Source organism: Ochotona princeps, chromosome 23 (assembly GCF_030435755.1).
Source record: "Ochotona princeps isolate mOchPri1 chromosome 23, mOchPri1.hap1, whole genome shotgun sequence".
NCBI classification, from domain to species: domain Eukaryota; kingdom Metazoa; phylum Chordata; class Mammalia; order Lagomorpha; family Ochotonidae; genus Ochotona; species Ochotona princeps.
The window spans coordinates 19,959,029-19,976,103 of NC_080854.1; the positions used below are offsets into that span (position 1 = coordinate 19,959,029).

General features: G+C 44.3%; 1 protein-coding gene across 3 annotated transcripts in view; it reads left to right on the forward strand.

The window, feature by feature from the left end:
* The window catches only part of FYB1 (FYN binding protein 1), a 145,514-nt gene that overhangs the window by 34,059 nt on the left and 94,380 nt on the right, over positions 1–17,075 (forward strand). For all 3 annotated transcript variants that reach the window (XM_058680110.1, XM_058680112.1, XM_058680111.1), the window contains exon 2: positions 15,886–17,053. In XM_058680110.1, the coding sequence (XP_058536093.1) occupies positions 15,886–17,053 (1,168 nt within the window). The remainder of the gene's footprint in view (positions 1–15,885; positions 17,054–17,075) is intronic.

The window sequence follows — 17,075 nt, forward strand, 5'->3', positions numbered from 1 at the left end:
AACTCTTTCTCTATACTAGATAAGTTTTTGGCTATTATTTCACTGAATAGGCCTTTTACTCCATACTGTCTTTTCACACCTTCTGGAACTCCTAAGATAGGTATGTTCAGCCACTTAATAGTGGCCCATAAATCTGAAACATGGTTTCAAGTTTCTCTGATTTTTTTGTTCTTGTTTTGTTCAGACAAAAATATTTGCAAGGCTTTGTTTTCTAGCTCGGATATTCTGTCTTCTGCCTCACCAAGCCTGTTGTTGAGGTTTCCCATTGTAATTCTGTTTAATGTATTGAATTCCTCATTTTAATATTTCTGATTTATTTCTCTTAACCTCTCTACACAAATTTTCAGCCGTATCATGTACGAATTTCTAAATCTCAATAATTTCTTGTTATGTGCTTTTAAATAAGACTGTGATCATTTTTCCCATCCATTTTTAGGCACTTCATTCACTTCTGCATCTTCACATTCTGATATTGAAATATTACAGTCCTTATGAGAAGTCAGAAAATCTTCCTTGTTTCTGATGGTTTTTATTTCTGCATTTCTTAGTGACATTTCTGGAAGAAGTTGTCAGTTTTCTGCCCTAGTGGTTTTGATCTTTGAATTGTGCCTCTGTGGCTTGGTGAAGTGTCTGATCTCCTCTGAGGAGATCCGGAGGTGTGGGCTGTGTGTGGCCGGCTACTCTAGTTAGTGTTCAGTGTGGGGTCACACTCAAGTTCCGCAGGGTGGATCCCCCTTTTGTCTTCACTAGGCAGGGATGCAATGATCATATCTGTTAGCATAATCACAGCCCCACCTCCTCTCTTTCAAGGTGATCAGCACCCAGGGTTAGCCCATGGCAGCTACAGTCCCTACCCCCACCAGCATATGCACCACCCAAAAGAGTCATGCAGTTTTCTGTGTGTTCAGAGACCTGACCGCACAACTGTATGCTCCACACAGTCATAAGATTCTCAACCTTTGTGCACAGACTCCCACAGTCACAGGGCATGGAGGATCCACTCTGTCCCGTGAGTCTGCCACAACTGCACAGAGAACAAGTGTTTCGAGCACCTGGAACCTATGAGGGCTCTGCCTTGGAAGCCTGCAACTCAGAACCTGTAGAATGGGGGGAGGGTGTGCGCCTCAGCATCCCAAATACATTCACAGCCCCCTGCCAGGTCACCAGCCTAGATTCAAAGTCCATGAGAAACACACATTTACCCCTTCTACAGAATTACCTAATTCTGGGAGCCCGTGTGGAGGCAGGCACTCACTACAGCACCCACAACCACTATGACCTTTGCTGACTTTAATATGGTGGTTTCCATACCCCCTTCAAAATGGCATCTTTTCCACACCAATCCCAGAGTTTTGTGAGGGAATGGAGAGAAGAGAAGTGCTTCTCTATGCAGTGACCTGCTGGAACCCTTCCCCCCACTCTGGCTCCAATCTCACCTGCAAGATTCTATGTTGGTCTCGGGTGACTCTAGTTGCACATTCTGCTCCAGGGTCAACTTTCTTCTGCAATCCCAGGCGTGTTCTCTCTGCTTGCTGCTGTTAGATCATGCTGCTGCTAGATCACACTGCCCTACACAGATTATTTCAAGTAGAAAACTGGATAGCTTTCCCACCCTGAGGGCAAATCCAAGGCTGTGTTTTTCTGGAAATGCTATCAGACTGTCAGAAGAGGTAAGTCAAAATGTGGAGACATAGAAGGTGAGACACAAGCTTCAGATAGCCTCAGGCCTCACGTGTCACCTCATGAAGTTAGTGATTAATATGAAGAAGGAGGAAAAATTGTTTTGTTTTGTTTTGAATAAAACCTCATTTTTAAAAGTACACTCTTGAAGCTGATCCTGAATATCAAACGGGTGGTAGTATATTCAAGGGACATGCTGGCGAAGTTGCCTTTCCATTTCACAAAAGAAATGCTGAAAAGCATTTTAAAGATTTAATTTTTTTAAATTGGAAACTCAGATACACAGAGAGGAGGAGAGACAGAGGGAAAGATCTTCCATCTGCTGGTTCACTTCCCAAGTGGCCATAACAGCCGGAGCTGAGCCGATCCAAAGCCAGGAGCCTGGAGCCTATTCCAGGTCTCCCACGCGGGTCTCCCAAGGCTTTGGGTCATCCTTGACTGCCCTCCCAGGCCCCAAGCAGGGAGCTGAATGGGAAGCAGAGTGGCCGGAATTAAAACCGGCACCCATATGGGATCCCAGTGCGTGGCCTGAAAAGCATTTTAGAAGTTTAGATCCATGCTTCCTGCTGGCCATTTCCATTTCTTTACCTCTAGTGAGCTTCTGAATCTCACCAGCTTCTCCTGTGATCCCTTGATCCTTCTCTGCCAAGCTCCTAAAAGCAGACTTCCGGGAAATGCTTTGCCCTGGAAACCTAAGGCTGCCTTGCAGAGTGGTCACACTGACATCTGGTGGTCCGAGGACACAGAGCAGGCAGTGGCTTTGCTGGGTCTTGCTTTGCTTTATGAATCACCTAGAGGGCCAGGAAGTGAGGAAGTGTTGCAGTATGCGTCTCTACTCCCCAATAAAAGAAGGACCCCCTGGGAAACTGGTAAATATGTCTTAGCAATTTGATTCTAGATTTTTTTTCCATTACCTATTCCTTTACAATGTCATGATACACATCAATAGCAGAATGTTAGAATCATGACTGCAGCTAAAGGACTATATTATTTATAATACAGGGGGGAAAGGAGGAGGGAAAAGGAGGAAACCCTGTACCTACAAAACTGTATAAGAGAAAATAATTATAAAATTATAAGAATCATCTTTCTTGCCCTTGACAACACAGGTGGAAAAGTAAAAGGGGTCAGGGTTGTTGAAGAGACCCAGTTTTTTTTTTAAGATTTATTTATTTTTATTGCAAAGTCAAATACACAGAGAGGAGGAGAGACAGAGAAGAAGATCCTCCATCCGATGATTCACTCCCCAAGTGAGCCGCAACGGCCAGTGCTGAGCCGATCTGAAGTCAGGAGCCGGGAACCTCCTCCAGATCTCCCAAACGGGTGCAGGGTCCCAAAGCTTTGGGCTGTCCTCAACTGCTTTCCCAGGCCACAAGCAGAGAGCTGGATGGGAAGTGGACCCACTGGGATTAGAACTGGTACCCACATGGGATCCCAGCACATTCAAGGCGAGGACTCAAGCCGCTAGGCCATCACGCTGGGCCCACAACCCAGTTTTGAAGACATTACCAAAGGTGGCCTCTGTGGGAACACAGCCAGAGCAACCTGAGGCTTCAGGCAGGTTTTGACTATAGGTTCTGAGATGGTGGCTATGGCCTTGACTCCAGAACCACTGTCTGAATTTGAATGTGGGTTCACGCATGCAATAGCCTTGAGTGAATTACTACACTTGTTTCGCCTCCATTTCTCTACCTGGAAAACGGAGATGATCACAACATTTTGTTATGAGGCAATACCTGGAAAGCTCCTGGGGGCGGGGGGGTATCTGGCCCTAAAGACAACATTATCATCTGTCCTCACTGTGTCCATGAGGAGCACTCAAGAAGCTGGAATCAGAGGCATGGACAGGAAGGAAACCAGGTTCTGGCTCCAGCTCTGTGTCTTCCAAGAGGTCTTGAACTCACTGATGCTGACAGTTGTTTCCCTTTCCCCAACACTGGGATTCAATGGGGAAAGCCTTTCAGTTAAAATTGTCCCTTGAGTGTCAGGATGGCCGAGTGGTCTAAGGTGCCAGACTCAGTTAAAATTGTCCCATCTTTAAGGACCATTTTGGGTCTCCTTTTTCCTTAAACCAAAATCTAGAGCCAGGCAGGGTCCACGTGTTGATTACATATCTGCTAACTGATGGAAACCTGGGCCTGCAAGCATCTCTGTGTCCCCTCCTAGGAACATGCCGTGAGTTTGCCTGGACCAGCATGAGAAACCTTGCCTAAGGTGACCTCAGACTTGGCTCTTGTGTACGCCACCTGTTGCGGGGTCATGTGAGGCCTTCACCAGCCAAGTCACGTATCAATGCAGCTGCCTTGTCAATTTTACCCCAGCTCCATCTCCTGTGCGAAATGATAGGTGCTGTGCCCTCAAGGCCAGCCAGCCCAGCGCAGACCTGGGGCACAGTGCCCTATCCAAAACTAACTAGAGCCTCTCTTGTAAATCTGGAGAGCTTAAGGTTAGTTCTGTTTTTCTACTTCTGCTAACCAACTTCTAGACAGACAGCAAATGAGGAAACCAAGTTAGCTGTATACCTTCAGTCCACACCTCATTCATGTGGCTTGGGCCCATTCCTCAGGAGCTGACCCCACTGCTGACAGCAGGTTAAGCGCCGTCAGAGTTTGCCTGGTGCCTGCAAATAACCCCCACTCCATCTCTTTGAACAAGGAGTGATCCCAGCTGGGAAGCTACCTGTAGAAGAGCAACAAATGGTGATCCAGAAAACATGCTCATGAAATGAATTTATAACCTTTTCTAAGGGTCCAGGCCTTGCCATTGAGTTCAAAATGATGTGAGAGTAAGAGCAACATGGATCTAGAACCCCAGTGGGTTTTAATCACTTTTATATTTTCCACAGGACACGTTGTAGTCCCACTTAATACCCCTGCCTAAGTGGATAATTATCAAAAGGAATCCCAGAAAAGGTCTGGCGTTGTGGCATAATGGGTTAAGCCACTGCCTGCAGTGCCAGCAACCCATATAGTCACCAGTAAAAGTCCAGTTGTCCCACTTCTGATCTCTGCTAGTGTGGCTGGAAAAGCAGCAAAAAAAAAAAAAAAAAAAGGCCAAGTCCTTGGGTCCTTGTCACCCACTTGAAAGAGCCAGCGCCTGACTCCTGGCTTCTGCCTGGCCCAGCACAGGCCATTGTGACCATGTGAGGAATGAACCAACAGATGGAAAATATTTCTCTCTGTCTCCTTTTCTCCCTTCCTCTTCCTCTCAGTAACTTTAGAAATAAATAATGAACCTTTAAAATGGCCTTTTAAAAAAAAAGGAAGCCCAAAGAGAAGGAACACAGCAGAGCGGATTGGGAAATACAGCACATGCAGCCAGAAAAAAAATCCCCCCGGGTGCTTCTCCGCTCTGCTTTCCTTGGTCTTCATCTCAAAAAAAGGAATTTGATGTTTCATTTTTTTTCATCTTCTCTTCTTTGAGTTCACGTTATGATTAATCTTCATTTTGACAGCAGTTACTTTATAGGAATACATTGTCATTCTCTGACTTGTGCCACAGTACTTCCCTAGGGGAATCTTTTCCTCCTGTCCTGTCTATTCATATCCTCCCTGGCGATATGTTTTAGGCTGAAGACCATGGACAGTCCTAGGCAGGAAGTAGCTAAAACAGAGTGATGTCCTGGGCCCCTGATCTGCCAACTGGATGGCTCATGTCACCAACTGAGGGCAACTGTTCAGAGCCAACTGAAGCTAAAATAGAACTAACATCATCTGCCTAAACACCTGCCGTGTGCCTGATCCCTGCACCAGCATACAAACAGGACAATATGAAAAAGCAAGTGGGATTGTTTGTATCCTCTTCACTGTTTCGCTTTCACAGGCGACCCATGGAGTAGCCCAGACAGAGTTTTGGCCTTGAGCCCCACTTCCCCTATGGCCTTCTCAGTCTCCGTGCTGATCTCAAATCTGCCATGATCACAGCTGTAAGCAGGAAAGCATTATCACCTCCCTTGCAGAAGCCAAGGCCTTTTGAACAGAAAATCCATGAATAGGATCAGGTAGAGAAGTTCAAAATCAAAATAAGAAACTGCTGAAGAATAGTGTGTGAGAGCTCAGAATCTAAACTCAAAATACAACTACGCAAGAAAGACAATGAAAGTCATTCCTGCAGTAAACTGCAGTAATCAGAGGATTGGGATTCGAAGTCTGGGTTTGGTTCCTTCTTTAGCATTAATCAGAGCTCTGGTGACTATTTTCCCTTCTATGACCATTATAATTACTTTGGGATGGCCACATGGGATACCACCTGTAAAGTTTTGCTTTAAATGTGATTCTTAGTTCTGATAGTGGAATTAGTATTTTTGTGTAAGATACAGAACTATAGCTTTTTTTTTTCAAACTGTGAATGCATGTGGAGCTTGGAGGTACGTGATAAGGTGCAATAAGTGGCTTTAATAAAATACTGACATTAGTCAGTGACAATGTGTCATAGATTTAGCACCCAAGCAAGGAGCATCAGGGAGTATCAGGTGGTGAATGAATGCAGGGATGTATGGGTAAGTGCGGGTTCAGGGCAACTGAAGCCGTGCAGTGCATTGGAAGGATGAAGGGGCCTAAGGAAAGAGAGTGGCAAAGTGTGAAAGCAGAATGAATGCTATGGGAAACTGGCCATTGGGAATGGCGCGACAGTAATGAGAAACATGAAAAGCCCAAGGATGATGAACATATGAGCAGTTGCTTATTGCCTGGCAGTGCTGTTACTGCACACTTCTAAAAGATAACAAGTGAGCTGGTAGGTGTAAGGTGGTCAGGTTGTAATCCTGATTACTAAACATACTACCTTTTCCTGAAAATCCAACCAAAGGACTGGGGCTGAAGGGGAAGGCGGGAGGTGAGGGGGAGGATGCCCCCACTGTCATGAGCTGGAGAGTGGAGATTCAGAAGAGCATCCATCGCTGTTTCTGAAATCTTCTGTACTCTCCCTTTCTAACCTCTGCTTCTTCTTCTCCACTTGAGTTTTGGTTTCCTCACTGGCCAGTACCTGCCACCATCTTGGCCAGCTGGTCAACATCCTTCCTCTTCTTGGCAGTTCCCTCTATACCCCAGGTTTCCCACACCCACAGGGAAGCCTCCAGAAACCGCACACCCGGCCTCACCCCTCCACTCCACCTCCACTCCACCTCCACTCTATGTAGATCTCCCATAGTTTTGGTTTCTGATTCCTCGTCTGAAGAGAAAATGCCATTCAATGCCCAGGAACGTGTGCCTGTATGCTGAAAATGGGATGAAGGCTGAAGAAGAAAAAGGAGGCACATTTCTCTAGTTGACTTTTTTCTGGGTCATAAGCATCTTTCTTGATCATCAACCCTTTTTTAAATTCTAAACCACATATGTTTTCAACAAATGAATGTTCCTTTGTTGGTTTATACTATTTACATAAGTGTATGAAAAACAGAACAAGCATAAGAAATGGTACTTAAAATTCAGATTTCTTGCGGGGGAAGACAGTTGGAGCTAGTTTTTCTTAAATGAAAAAAAAAAAACATACTGTATTGTGGGCTGTACTTAAACTTGATCCCAAGATCCAAGAAGATCTCAAGATCCCATGATCTAATAAGATCCCTGGGGAAACATTCTCCTGCTTCAAGTTCACTAATCAACATAGAAATGTTCCAGGAAGACGCAATATTTGGTAAATTTGGTTTTTGCAGGCTAAGTGAATTTAAGCAATCTGAAGCACATGTAAACTAAATCCACACACCAAAAAAAAAAAGGTAGGAGGAATATACTGGAATAAAAAGAGCAAGTCATTTTAGGACAGTTTATTGCTCTACTTTACGTACATCCTTCTCTTTGTTCTACGAATCCTTTCACCATTGCGTCCCCATGAAAAGTCAAGAATTCAGAACAGAACAGACTTTAGAAACCATGAAAGTTACATTTTTGAATAATTTATATTTATTCGTTTGTGAATTCATTTATTAGAGAGAGATCTTCTATCCACTGATTGACCACCCAAATTTCTTCAGCAGCTGGAGCTTATCTGGCTGAAGTCAAGTCAGGAAGTCCATCCCAATCCCTAATTGGGTAGCAGAGACCCAAGTGTTGGATCATCATCTGCCTTCCCAGGCATTTTAGTAGAGAGACGGAACAGAAGCAGAAGAGCATTGACCTGAACTGACGCTATGATTTGGGATGCAGGCACCTGAGTCATGGCTTACCCACTTTGCCACAACATCCACTCCCAGAAAGTCATATTAACTTTCTCATCCATTTGTGTTTAAGCCATTGGAGACCAAACTGCATTTGTATGGAAACTTTTTGATTAAATAATGAGGAAGTGAAGGTATCAAGATTTAATTTGTAGAATGGTGGTCATTTTCAAGCTCCTGGTCCTTAAAGACAAAAGGTTTCCGAAAGTGCAAGTGACCAGTATACTTTGGGGAGGTGGTCATCACCATCTAAGTTGTATCGATTGCTAACTTTTCTTGCTTCTGCTACTTCAATTCACTCTGCACACTAGAAACAAGGAAGAAGTAACAGTCAAGGATGATGTGCCTTGACACCTGCTTCCCAAAGTGAAAAGGCTGAGAACATAGGTCATCGTATATCAGGGGTTCTCATTTTATTGTATAATACCTCACAACTTGGGCTACCTGCGCCAAGACTGCAGGCTGCTGCAGTTGCTGCAACTGCCGCTCCACCTTCAAGGGCATAGGGGAAAAAAGCACAAAAGGATCATTACAATCAAGACTCTACTGCTACTTCTTCCGCTGGCAGCTCCTCCCACCCGAGCCCTCACCCAGCGTGACAGCAGCCTGCTCCTGCCCTAAGAACTAAATTTGTGGTGAGATAAGTTCCCACATCCTGTCACAAAGGGGCTGCATGTTCTCTCCAAGCTCCAAGAGTCAGCTGGCTGGAACCCATCAGGACTTATTGGGACTCAGAAATAGACTTTATCAGGAAGCTCTTAGGAATGAATTTGTAACTTGGGGGTCAGCAAGGAAGCTAAAGAAATCATCACTACACCTACCATTATGCCATTCATCATAGTAAGAGCCAAATAAATGCAGACTGCCAACCCTTACGTTTAGTGTATATTATGGAAAGAAATGCACCTGGCTTTTAAAACTGGGAGGGTTGCATGCGTGTGTGCGTGTGTGTGTGTGTGTGTGTGTGTGTGTGTGTGTGTGTGTGTGTTTGGAGGTGGGAGGAGAAGGTAGTGTTGCACAGAAGGGTGGGAAATAAGACCAAGTTCCTGCATTCAGATCACAGCAGAGCATCCACATTATATCCATAAGTCTCAATTTGCGAAGTATTTGAGTGTGTGGACAGTGGAACCTACTATCTACCGTGTGTATGAAGGCTTTGGTCACAATACTCTGTCTTCTCTTAACTTTCACTTAACCAATGAAAGCTATTATAGTGGTTGGTTTGTGTAATTTTTAAAAACAAAGAACTTTAAGAATTTTTTTGTTTTTCATGATATAATTCCTCAGACTCAGGGGTTTTGCCTTCCACACTCCCTCTCCCCCCAATGTTTTCTTCCATGTTAGAACAGTAGTATAGTCTTTCAACAGCAGTCACAAGTCCATCATTGCTGTTTAAGTGTATCATGATATTGTAGGTATAGACAGCAGTAGAAAGTCCAGCATCCTATTATCAACATATGTTTAATGGTTTCACTGGGAGTCCATCTTTATTCAGAAGTAGAGAGAACAATGTTTCTTTTAAGAAGCAACAGTTCTGTTTCCAAAGTGTCTCTCTGAAAGAGAAATGACAGAGATGGACATACGGTGCTGCCTTTGAGACACCTCCACTTACAGCACCCACATCTCATCCCAGAATGCCTGGGTTTCCATTTTGGCTCCATTTCCAACTCCAGATTCCTACTAATTTGCACTCTGAGAGATAGCAAATGATGTTCCAAGTACCTGGGTCCCAGCCGCCCATGTTGGAGACCTAGGTTGAGTTCCAACCTGCTTGTTACAGCCTCCTGGGTCCAGCCTCCTGGGTCCAGCCTCCTGGGTCCAGCCTCCTGAGTCTAGCCCCCGCCATTGCCAGCATCTGGAGAGTGAGCTGGAACATGACAGCTTTGTCCCTATCTCTCTGCCTTTGAAACAAAATTCAAATTTTTTAAAAATTTGAAAGGTTTAAAGATTAAAAAAACTGTGTGTGTCTAGAAGACGGAGGAAATGTGGTTGTGTAACCATATCTGCTACTTAATCTAGGCACTGCAAACCAGCAAAGGTGAAAATGATAGGGAAGAATTCTCAGTCTTTCCATGATGCCTTCTGCCCAGTGCTTGGTGAAAGAAATCTCAAGTGCAACCAGCATGAACCATCACTTCCACGAGTGCTAGCACCCCCCTCGGCAGCCTGCACTGTTCCTGCCTCCTTCCTCTTCCACCTGCCCTAGCTACCACCTGCGAAGCCCCAGGCTGTGCTAGGCTTGGCTTCCTGAGGCCTCTCTCTCCTTTATACAGGCACTCCCTCATAGCTTCATAGTGTCCTTTGCTACTACTGTGCCCCAAGGTCCCCTACACGACAATAATAGCAGCAGTAGAAAAGATTTGCGTTCCCTGAGAAGAACTAGCAATTCACACCAAACAAGTCATGAGTAAAAGTAGTATCATCTCTGACATAATCACTCTGACTCAATCATGAGAAAGAAAGCCTACACTAGTAAAAGGTAGTCCTTGATTTGTGTAGAGGTGGAGGGGGTGGCACAAAGACTCAGCTATCTTCAAGCACTGGCATCCCATACAGGCACCAGTTCATGTGCCTACTGCTCCACTTCCCATCAACTTCCCTACTTGTGTCCTGGGATAGCAGCAAAGGATGACTCAAATCTTGGGGAACCTGTACCCACATGGGAAACCCAGAAGAAGTTCTTGGCTTTAGATCAGCTCAGCTCTAGCTGTTGCAGCATTTGTGGGGTGAACAAGCAGATAAAAGGAATTTCTCTGCTTCCTCTTTTCTGCCATTCCAATAAAAATAAATAAATCTTTAAGAAAAGAGGGGGGCAGCACATTAGTGCAGTGGTTAAGGTCCTCGCCTTGCACATGCTGGGATCCCTTATGGTCTCCGGTTCTAATCCCAGAGCACCCGCTTCCCAACCAGCTTCCTGCTTGTGGCCTGGGAAAGCAGTTGAGGACAGCCCAGAGCCTTGGAGACCCAGAAGAGCTCCTGGCTCCTGGCTGCGGATTGGCTCAGCTCCGGCCATTGCAGTCACTTGGGGAGTGAACCATTAGATGGAAGACCTTCCTCTCTGTCTCTCCTCTCTGTATATCTACCTTTCCAATAAAAATAAATAAATCTTTTAAAAAATAAGGATGGGAGGGTAACTTGGATAAACGTTTGTTATTCATTGACTTCCTCCCCTCTGGTTAAAAGCTTCACATGCCACTAAGTCAAGTGGTTTCATGTCTTTTTCCACGGGTTCTAACCAGGCCAGAAACACAGCATCCACAGGAGTAATTTATTCACTTCTTGCTTTAATGGCAAAGGTTACTCCAGCATATCTCAGAGGTAAGGTCTGCCTCCAGAGCTATCTTTTGTTGTCATTAGTTAACCACAATTCATGAGTGTTTTTTAAAAAATAACTCTGGACATGAGATTTTTTTCAAAGGCATATAACTCTAAAAAATCATCTCTAGCAATAGCCTTGTTATATGCTAGTTACCTGTAGGATTTAGAGTGTACTCTGTTGTTTAAAAAATATGACAGAATCAGACTTTAAGGTAAGACGATTTGAACAATTCAAGAGCAATAGAACAAGTACAGACCTTCCCGACCTGGGCACTTGTTGTTCCTGTGGGAGTCCATCCTGTGCATTAAAGAACAATGTGTGTGACTGTGTTCCTACTTTCTGCCCACACAATATCAGTAACACACCACCCTCGGCCCTCTCCCTCCTCTCAATTGGTGATTTTTACTGAAAATCTCTCCAGCATTGTCAAGCACCCCTAGCAGAGGAATTTGGCCCAGGCAAGGCCCTATGGATTACTGCAATAGTGAAGCTGTAGCTGTAGCATTGATACTGGGCATGCATTAGGTACCGGCTGCTTGGCATGTCTACAACCCACATTAGCACGCCCAGGTTTGAGTCTCAGCTCCAGCTCCTGAGTCTTAGTTTTCTGCCAATAAAAACCCTCTATGGCAGCAGTGATGGTTTAAGTGGTCAAGTCTCTTGTCACACATTTGTGAAACCCCAGCTCCTGGATTCATCTTGCTGCCTAGCCCAGGGTCATTGCAACATTTGGAGACATTGACCCACTTATGGGAATGTATGCTCTCTCTCTCTCTTGCTCTGCCTCTTTGTGTATATATATATGCCTCTCAAATATTTTTTAAAAGCCCTGCAAGTAATATACATGAACATATGTGCCAACTGGCAAAGTAAAAAAAAGTTAATATTGAAAAATAATATCCGGGTTTGCACAGATCCCAAACAGAATGGTTATCAACTGATCACACATCCAGCTGTACTGGTAGATAGCAAGTGAGTATCAGCCCTGAAAGAAGGTGTAAGAGTTGGGGCTTCCATTTGTGTGCAAAACAGCCAAGAAGGGTGTGTGTGTGTGTGTGTGTGTGTGTGTGATTCGCATACCATTTATCATTCGTATTATGTGTAAGAAACTAGTAGCAGCAGTGGCCTTTGAGAAGGGATATGCAGTTCCTTACAGTAGGTCAGTTTTGAGCATGTAGCAATATCAATAATTATTCAAGAACAAAAGGCATAAACTCATATTACACTGAAAAATCAAAATATATGGTCACCCTAGAGTTGGGAGGTTAGGGTCAGGGTTTGGGAAAGGCTTGCTTTGCACTGAAACACATTCATCCCACCATTGTGACTTTGGTGCTGGTTGCTTTTAAGCAGAGGGAACCTCTGAGAATGAAATGGGCATTCAAAATACAGTTAGAATGGAAGAATGTCTTATTTTGCCTTTCTTTCGTTATCAATAAAAATAATCTAATTATTATTAAAGGTGAACTGAAGATTGAATATGTTATCTAGCATATTAACAGTAATGGTGATTAAATAATATCTAAAGCTATGTCAATTTTGGTGATTAAACCAGGCTCTTGATTTATCAGGTATATTTCTTTGCTCATGGGCTCTTTACTATTTTTAATGTGTTCTCCCCAGGAACATGTTGCTTGTTCTGTATCTCTCTCCCAAAATGCAGTGAAAAGTTTTAAAGTATGAGCAAACTTAGCCTAAATATCACAATTCTGATATATTAGCCAGTCTTGTTTGCTTCAGGTATGTTGATGTAAAATTGGGAGATGACACTTAAAACTTAGGGATTTGGTTATCTGGAGAAAATCATGTCCCTTGAATTAGAACAGAAATGATAGACTGTGATTAAATGTATTTTACATGCAGTTTTTGATCGATGAGCTTTATTTTCACTAATTCTGGGAGACATAGGTTCTGTTTTCATCCTCGTTTGAGAGATGAAGAAAACTGGACTTCAGAGAGGTTATTGGTTAGATCACATGGGTGCTAAGTGACAAACTCAAATTTCAAACAAATCAAAAATGTTCTAGCTGATGCTATTAACCTTGACACTGTGGCCTCCTGGTTCTGGATTGGCAGCCTGGAGATGTAAGCTCCAATTCTAAATCTACCACTTCTGTATTCTCTAAAAGAATGTGGAATTCAACAATGGGTTATACTATTGCTTTGGTTTCCCCTATGAAATCTAAGGCATAAAGTTGCTATAACTAAATAGGATGCCACTCAAACCCTTCGGTTTTCATTTCCTCATTAATACAATGAAAGAAAGAGAAGATTTTGAAGACTTCATTCACTTTATAAAAATAGGAAAGCCACTTATAACCAAGACAAATATGAATTCATTTGACTTCCTCAAAAATTCCCATGGCTAGGCATTGTTAACTTTTCCCATTATGGAGGGTGAACAAAGAATTTAAGTCTCTTGCACATTGTTAAATAGTTCATTAGAGTCAATCCCAGACCATCTGGCTCCTAAATTGGTATTCCTGACTGCTCAGCCGTGTAGGTCCTTGTCCTGATGTGAGAATAAATTATAGATGTAGCATGTAAATTATAGAATATGGAATTAGTTGAGAAAAACAAAACCTTGCCAAAAGTCAGATTTCCTCCCAGGGAGGGGCAGTTTTTTGCATTTGGCACTTGTTTCTGCTCCTGTGCTAAGATTAGAGGCTGCTCCAACTAGGATCTCCCAGGAGCCTGTGGAAAGACCCAAACCCCGCTAATCCCTCCCTACATACCCAAACCTTACCTAGTTCTGCTATGTTCAGTCTGTTTGTCTCAGTGATTGTGCAAGGATTTTGTAAGCCTTGGAATCAGAAAAGAAATGAAGGGAGCAAGGACCAAAGCCAGATGTTCTCAGAAGCTGAGGTGTGGGGGAGTAAACAAGATACCAAATTCAAGCTGGAAATTGTTGCTTCTGGTAGGTGTTCTCCACCAGGCCAAGTCCCTCATTGCCATCACCTCACCCACCATCCCACCCATCCATGGCTTTGAGTGTGAGGAGAAACTTCTACCCAGTGCCTCAGTTCTTGTAAAATCGCCACGCAACGAATACAGCTCAGTGCCAATATTCATCCCTCAGACATACACCAGGATCCTGAGTGGCCCAGCCTTCAGCTCTAGGTGTCGCATGGATACAAAAGGGAATGAAGCAGTTTCTGGACTTTGGAACCCTAGAAACATGTGAGCTTGCCTTCTTACACTCATAGTTCCTGGCTGTGAGTTGTTGAACACGCTATTGAATAGTGGCAATAATAATAATAGTGTCCATATACTGAGCTGGTGCTGTGGTCAGGGCAGGCATTTTGCGAATTCCATCTCCATTGTACATGCCTAGTCTACTAGATGTGCTTTGCTATCCTGTTTTATAGATGATGCCACCTAGGCCAAGTCAATGAACTAGGACTTAAACCAAGTCCCAGACTCTATCCAAGTCATCCTCCTGCTTTTCTAGCCTCCCTTTCCTTTCCAGGGTGCCAGAGCTACATGATGCCATTCTCTCATAAGTGCTGGATGAACGATCCAGAACACCTGTTTACACACTGCAGGGTGGTTCTTGTTACTAGGAGAGCTCATTACATAGGGATATATTGCAGTGCCTGCAGGATCCAGGCACTGATCCAGACAAGATCCAGGTTTTTGTGTTTTTGAGTGGAGCTTGAGAATCTGAAATGTGTTTGGGTGTGGAGCTATGATAGAGGAGTGGAGTTAAGAAATAGAAAAAAAAAATCTTTCCTAAGTGGAATATAAAACAGGAAAATGGAAATGGTCATGTCACATGTGTATCGTCAGTGCTTCCTTCTAAGACCTCAAATTTTCACATATTTCTAAAAAATCTAGAACATCTCCACTATTGCTTCAGAGAGAAGGAACACACTATTAATTCTCCCAAATGAAACAGAGATGGGGACATGCTTACTGAGACTGCAGTTCTAGATAAGGTGGGCAGTGACTCTAGGCAGGAGTGCTGAGAAAACAGCAGGTGTGATTACAGAGATGGCCAAGACCTCTGGGAAGGAAGCTCTGGGAATGAGACTTACCAGCCAGTCCCTATTGCTTCCGTAGTGCCTTCTCCATATGCATCCACGCTGTGCCCTCTGCCCAGAGCCAGTTCTCTGGAGAGTATGCTTGGCCTCTGAACTCATGTGCTATTAAATCATTAGCACTAAACATGTACAAATACTTAGAAAAATGTGTGTTGTTACTTGTGCCTTAAGTGTGGATAGGTATAAGAAGACTCTTGCAAACCACGCAGATGTGAAGCATGGCTGTGATGTGTGAAGTATGCAGGTGAAATGTACAGAATAACTTAGGTGCCTTTCTTGATGATTTCTACTTAATTAAACCATTGTCTATTGAATGAAACACAAATCACGGAAGACATCATTGGTTAGTCAGTTCCATATTTTCTTAAAATAGAGTAAATATGTCAGAGTAAATCCCACAAGAAAGCTGGAGAAAGCGAGAAGAAAAAGTCAAGTGGTTACTTAAGCCAAAAATAAGCAAATGAATCTGAGATGATCAAAAGAAAAAGTGCTTGTACAACCATGGCCCTTCCCCTTCAAAAACCTGTCACCACTTATTTTGGCATAGAGGAAGACAAATGTTACAACAGCCCGCTAACCAATCAGTGGCTCTGTGGCCCTCAAACCAGGAAGCCCTTGAAGGCAGAATATTTTAAACTGTGCAAGTGAAACTTCTAGCTCTCAGCTAGTTTTTGTTCCCTAACTTACAGGATGGAAAAGCAGATGTGAAGTCTCTCATGGCGAAATTCAACACGGGGGACAATCTGACAGAAGAGGTCTCTGGTCATGGCCGACCCTTCAAAGTCACCGGACAGAACTCAGCATCAGGGATACAAGCGAAGAAGAACTTATTCAGCAACCCAGGAAATGGCAGTCCTCCCCCAGCACACGGCAGTGTTCCTAAATTTGGGTCCCCAAAGCCACCTCTGGGGACAAAACCTTCTGAGGAAAAGATGAACAAAGAGCCCAAGCCCCCGTTGTTAAAGTCGGCTGCAGTGGGCCAGAGATTTGGAACACCAGCAAATGTGGCCACCAGAGATGCTGAGGGCAAGGCGGGTTTTGTGAAACCTGTGGGCCCCAAGCCGCCCACCGTGTCCAAGGATGATCCCAAGCCTGCGTTTCTCTGGTCTTCAGGGAATAAGCCATCTCTTCACACTTTAAACCAAGACCAGGACTTGAAGCCATCAGGCCCCAAGCCGGGGCCTCCTCATCCTCCTCCTTCAACCCTGGACAGTGAACAGAAGCAAGTGTTCCCCAAATTGGCTGGTGTCAAGGGCAAGTTTATGTCTGCCTCCCAAGACCAAGACTCCAAACCCATCTTCCCCAAACCCACCTTTGGCCAGAAGTCTGCCCTGAGTGCCGAAGATGCCCATGAAGATGAGAGTCCTAGCAGGCACGTATCCTCCCAGAAAGGACCTCCAGCTCCTCTCGGGGCCAAGTCCAAGAGCACCCCCTTAAAACCGGCCAGGGAAGACCCAGAAAATAAAGATGACAGCAACAGCACAACCAGTTCACCTTTCCCTGGAGTGGTTCTGAAGCCAGCTGCAAACAGAGGAACCCCGGTCCTCTCCAAACCTGGCGATGACAAAAAAGAAGACAGGAAGATCGATGCTGCTAAGAACATCTTCCTGAACAAAACGAACCAGGAGGAGGCAGCCTTGGGGGCTCCTCCTGCCAAATTCCCCAAGGCGCCTTCCAAGCTGACAATGGGGGGACCATGGGCCCAAAGTCAAGAAAAGGACAAAGGAGAGAAGAACCCAACCACACCAAAGCGGAAGCCACTGCCACCATTGTTCACCTTGGGTCCACCTCCACAAAAACCCAACAGACCACCAAACGTTGACCTGACGAAGTTCCGAAAAGCTGCTTCAGGAAACAGTGAGTTCTTGTCTCATTTGCC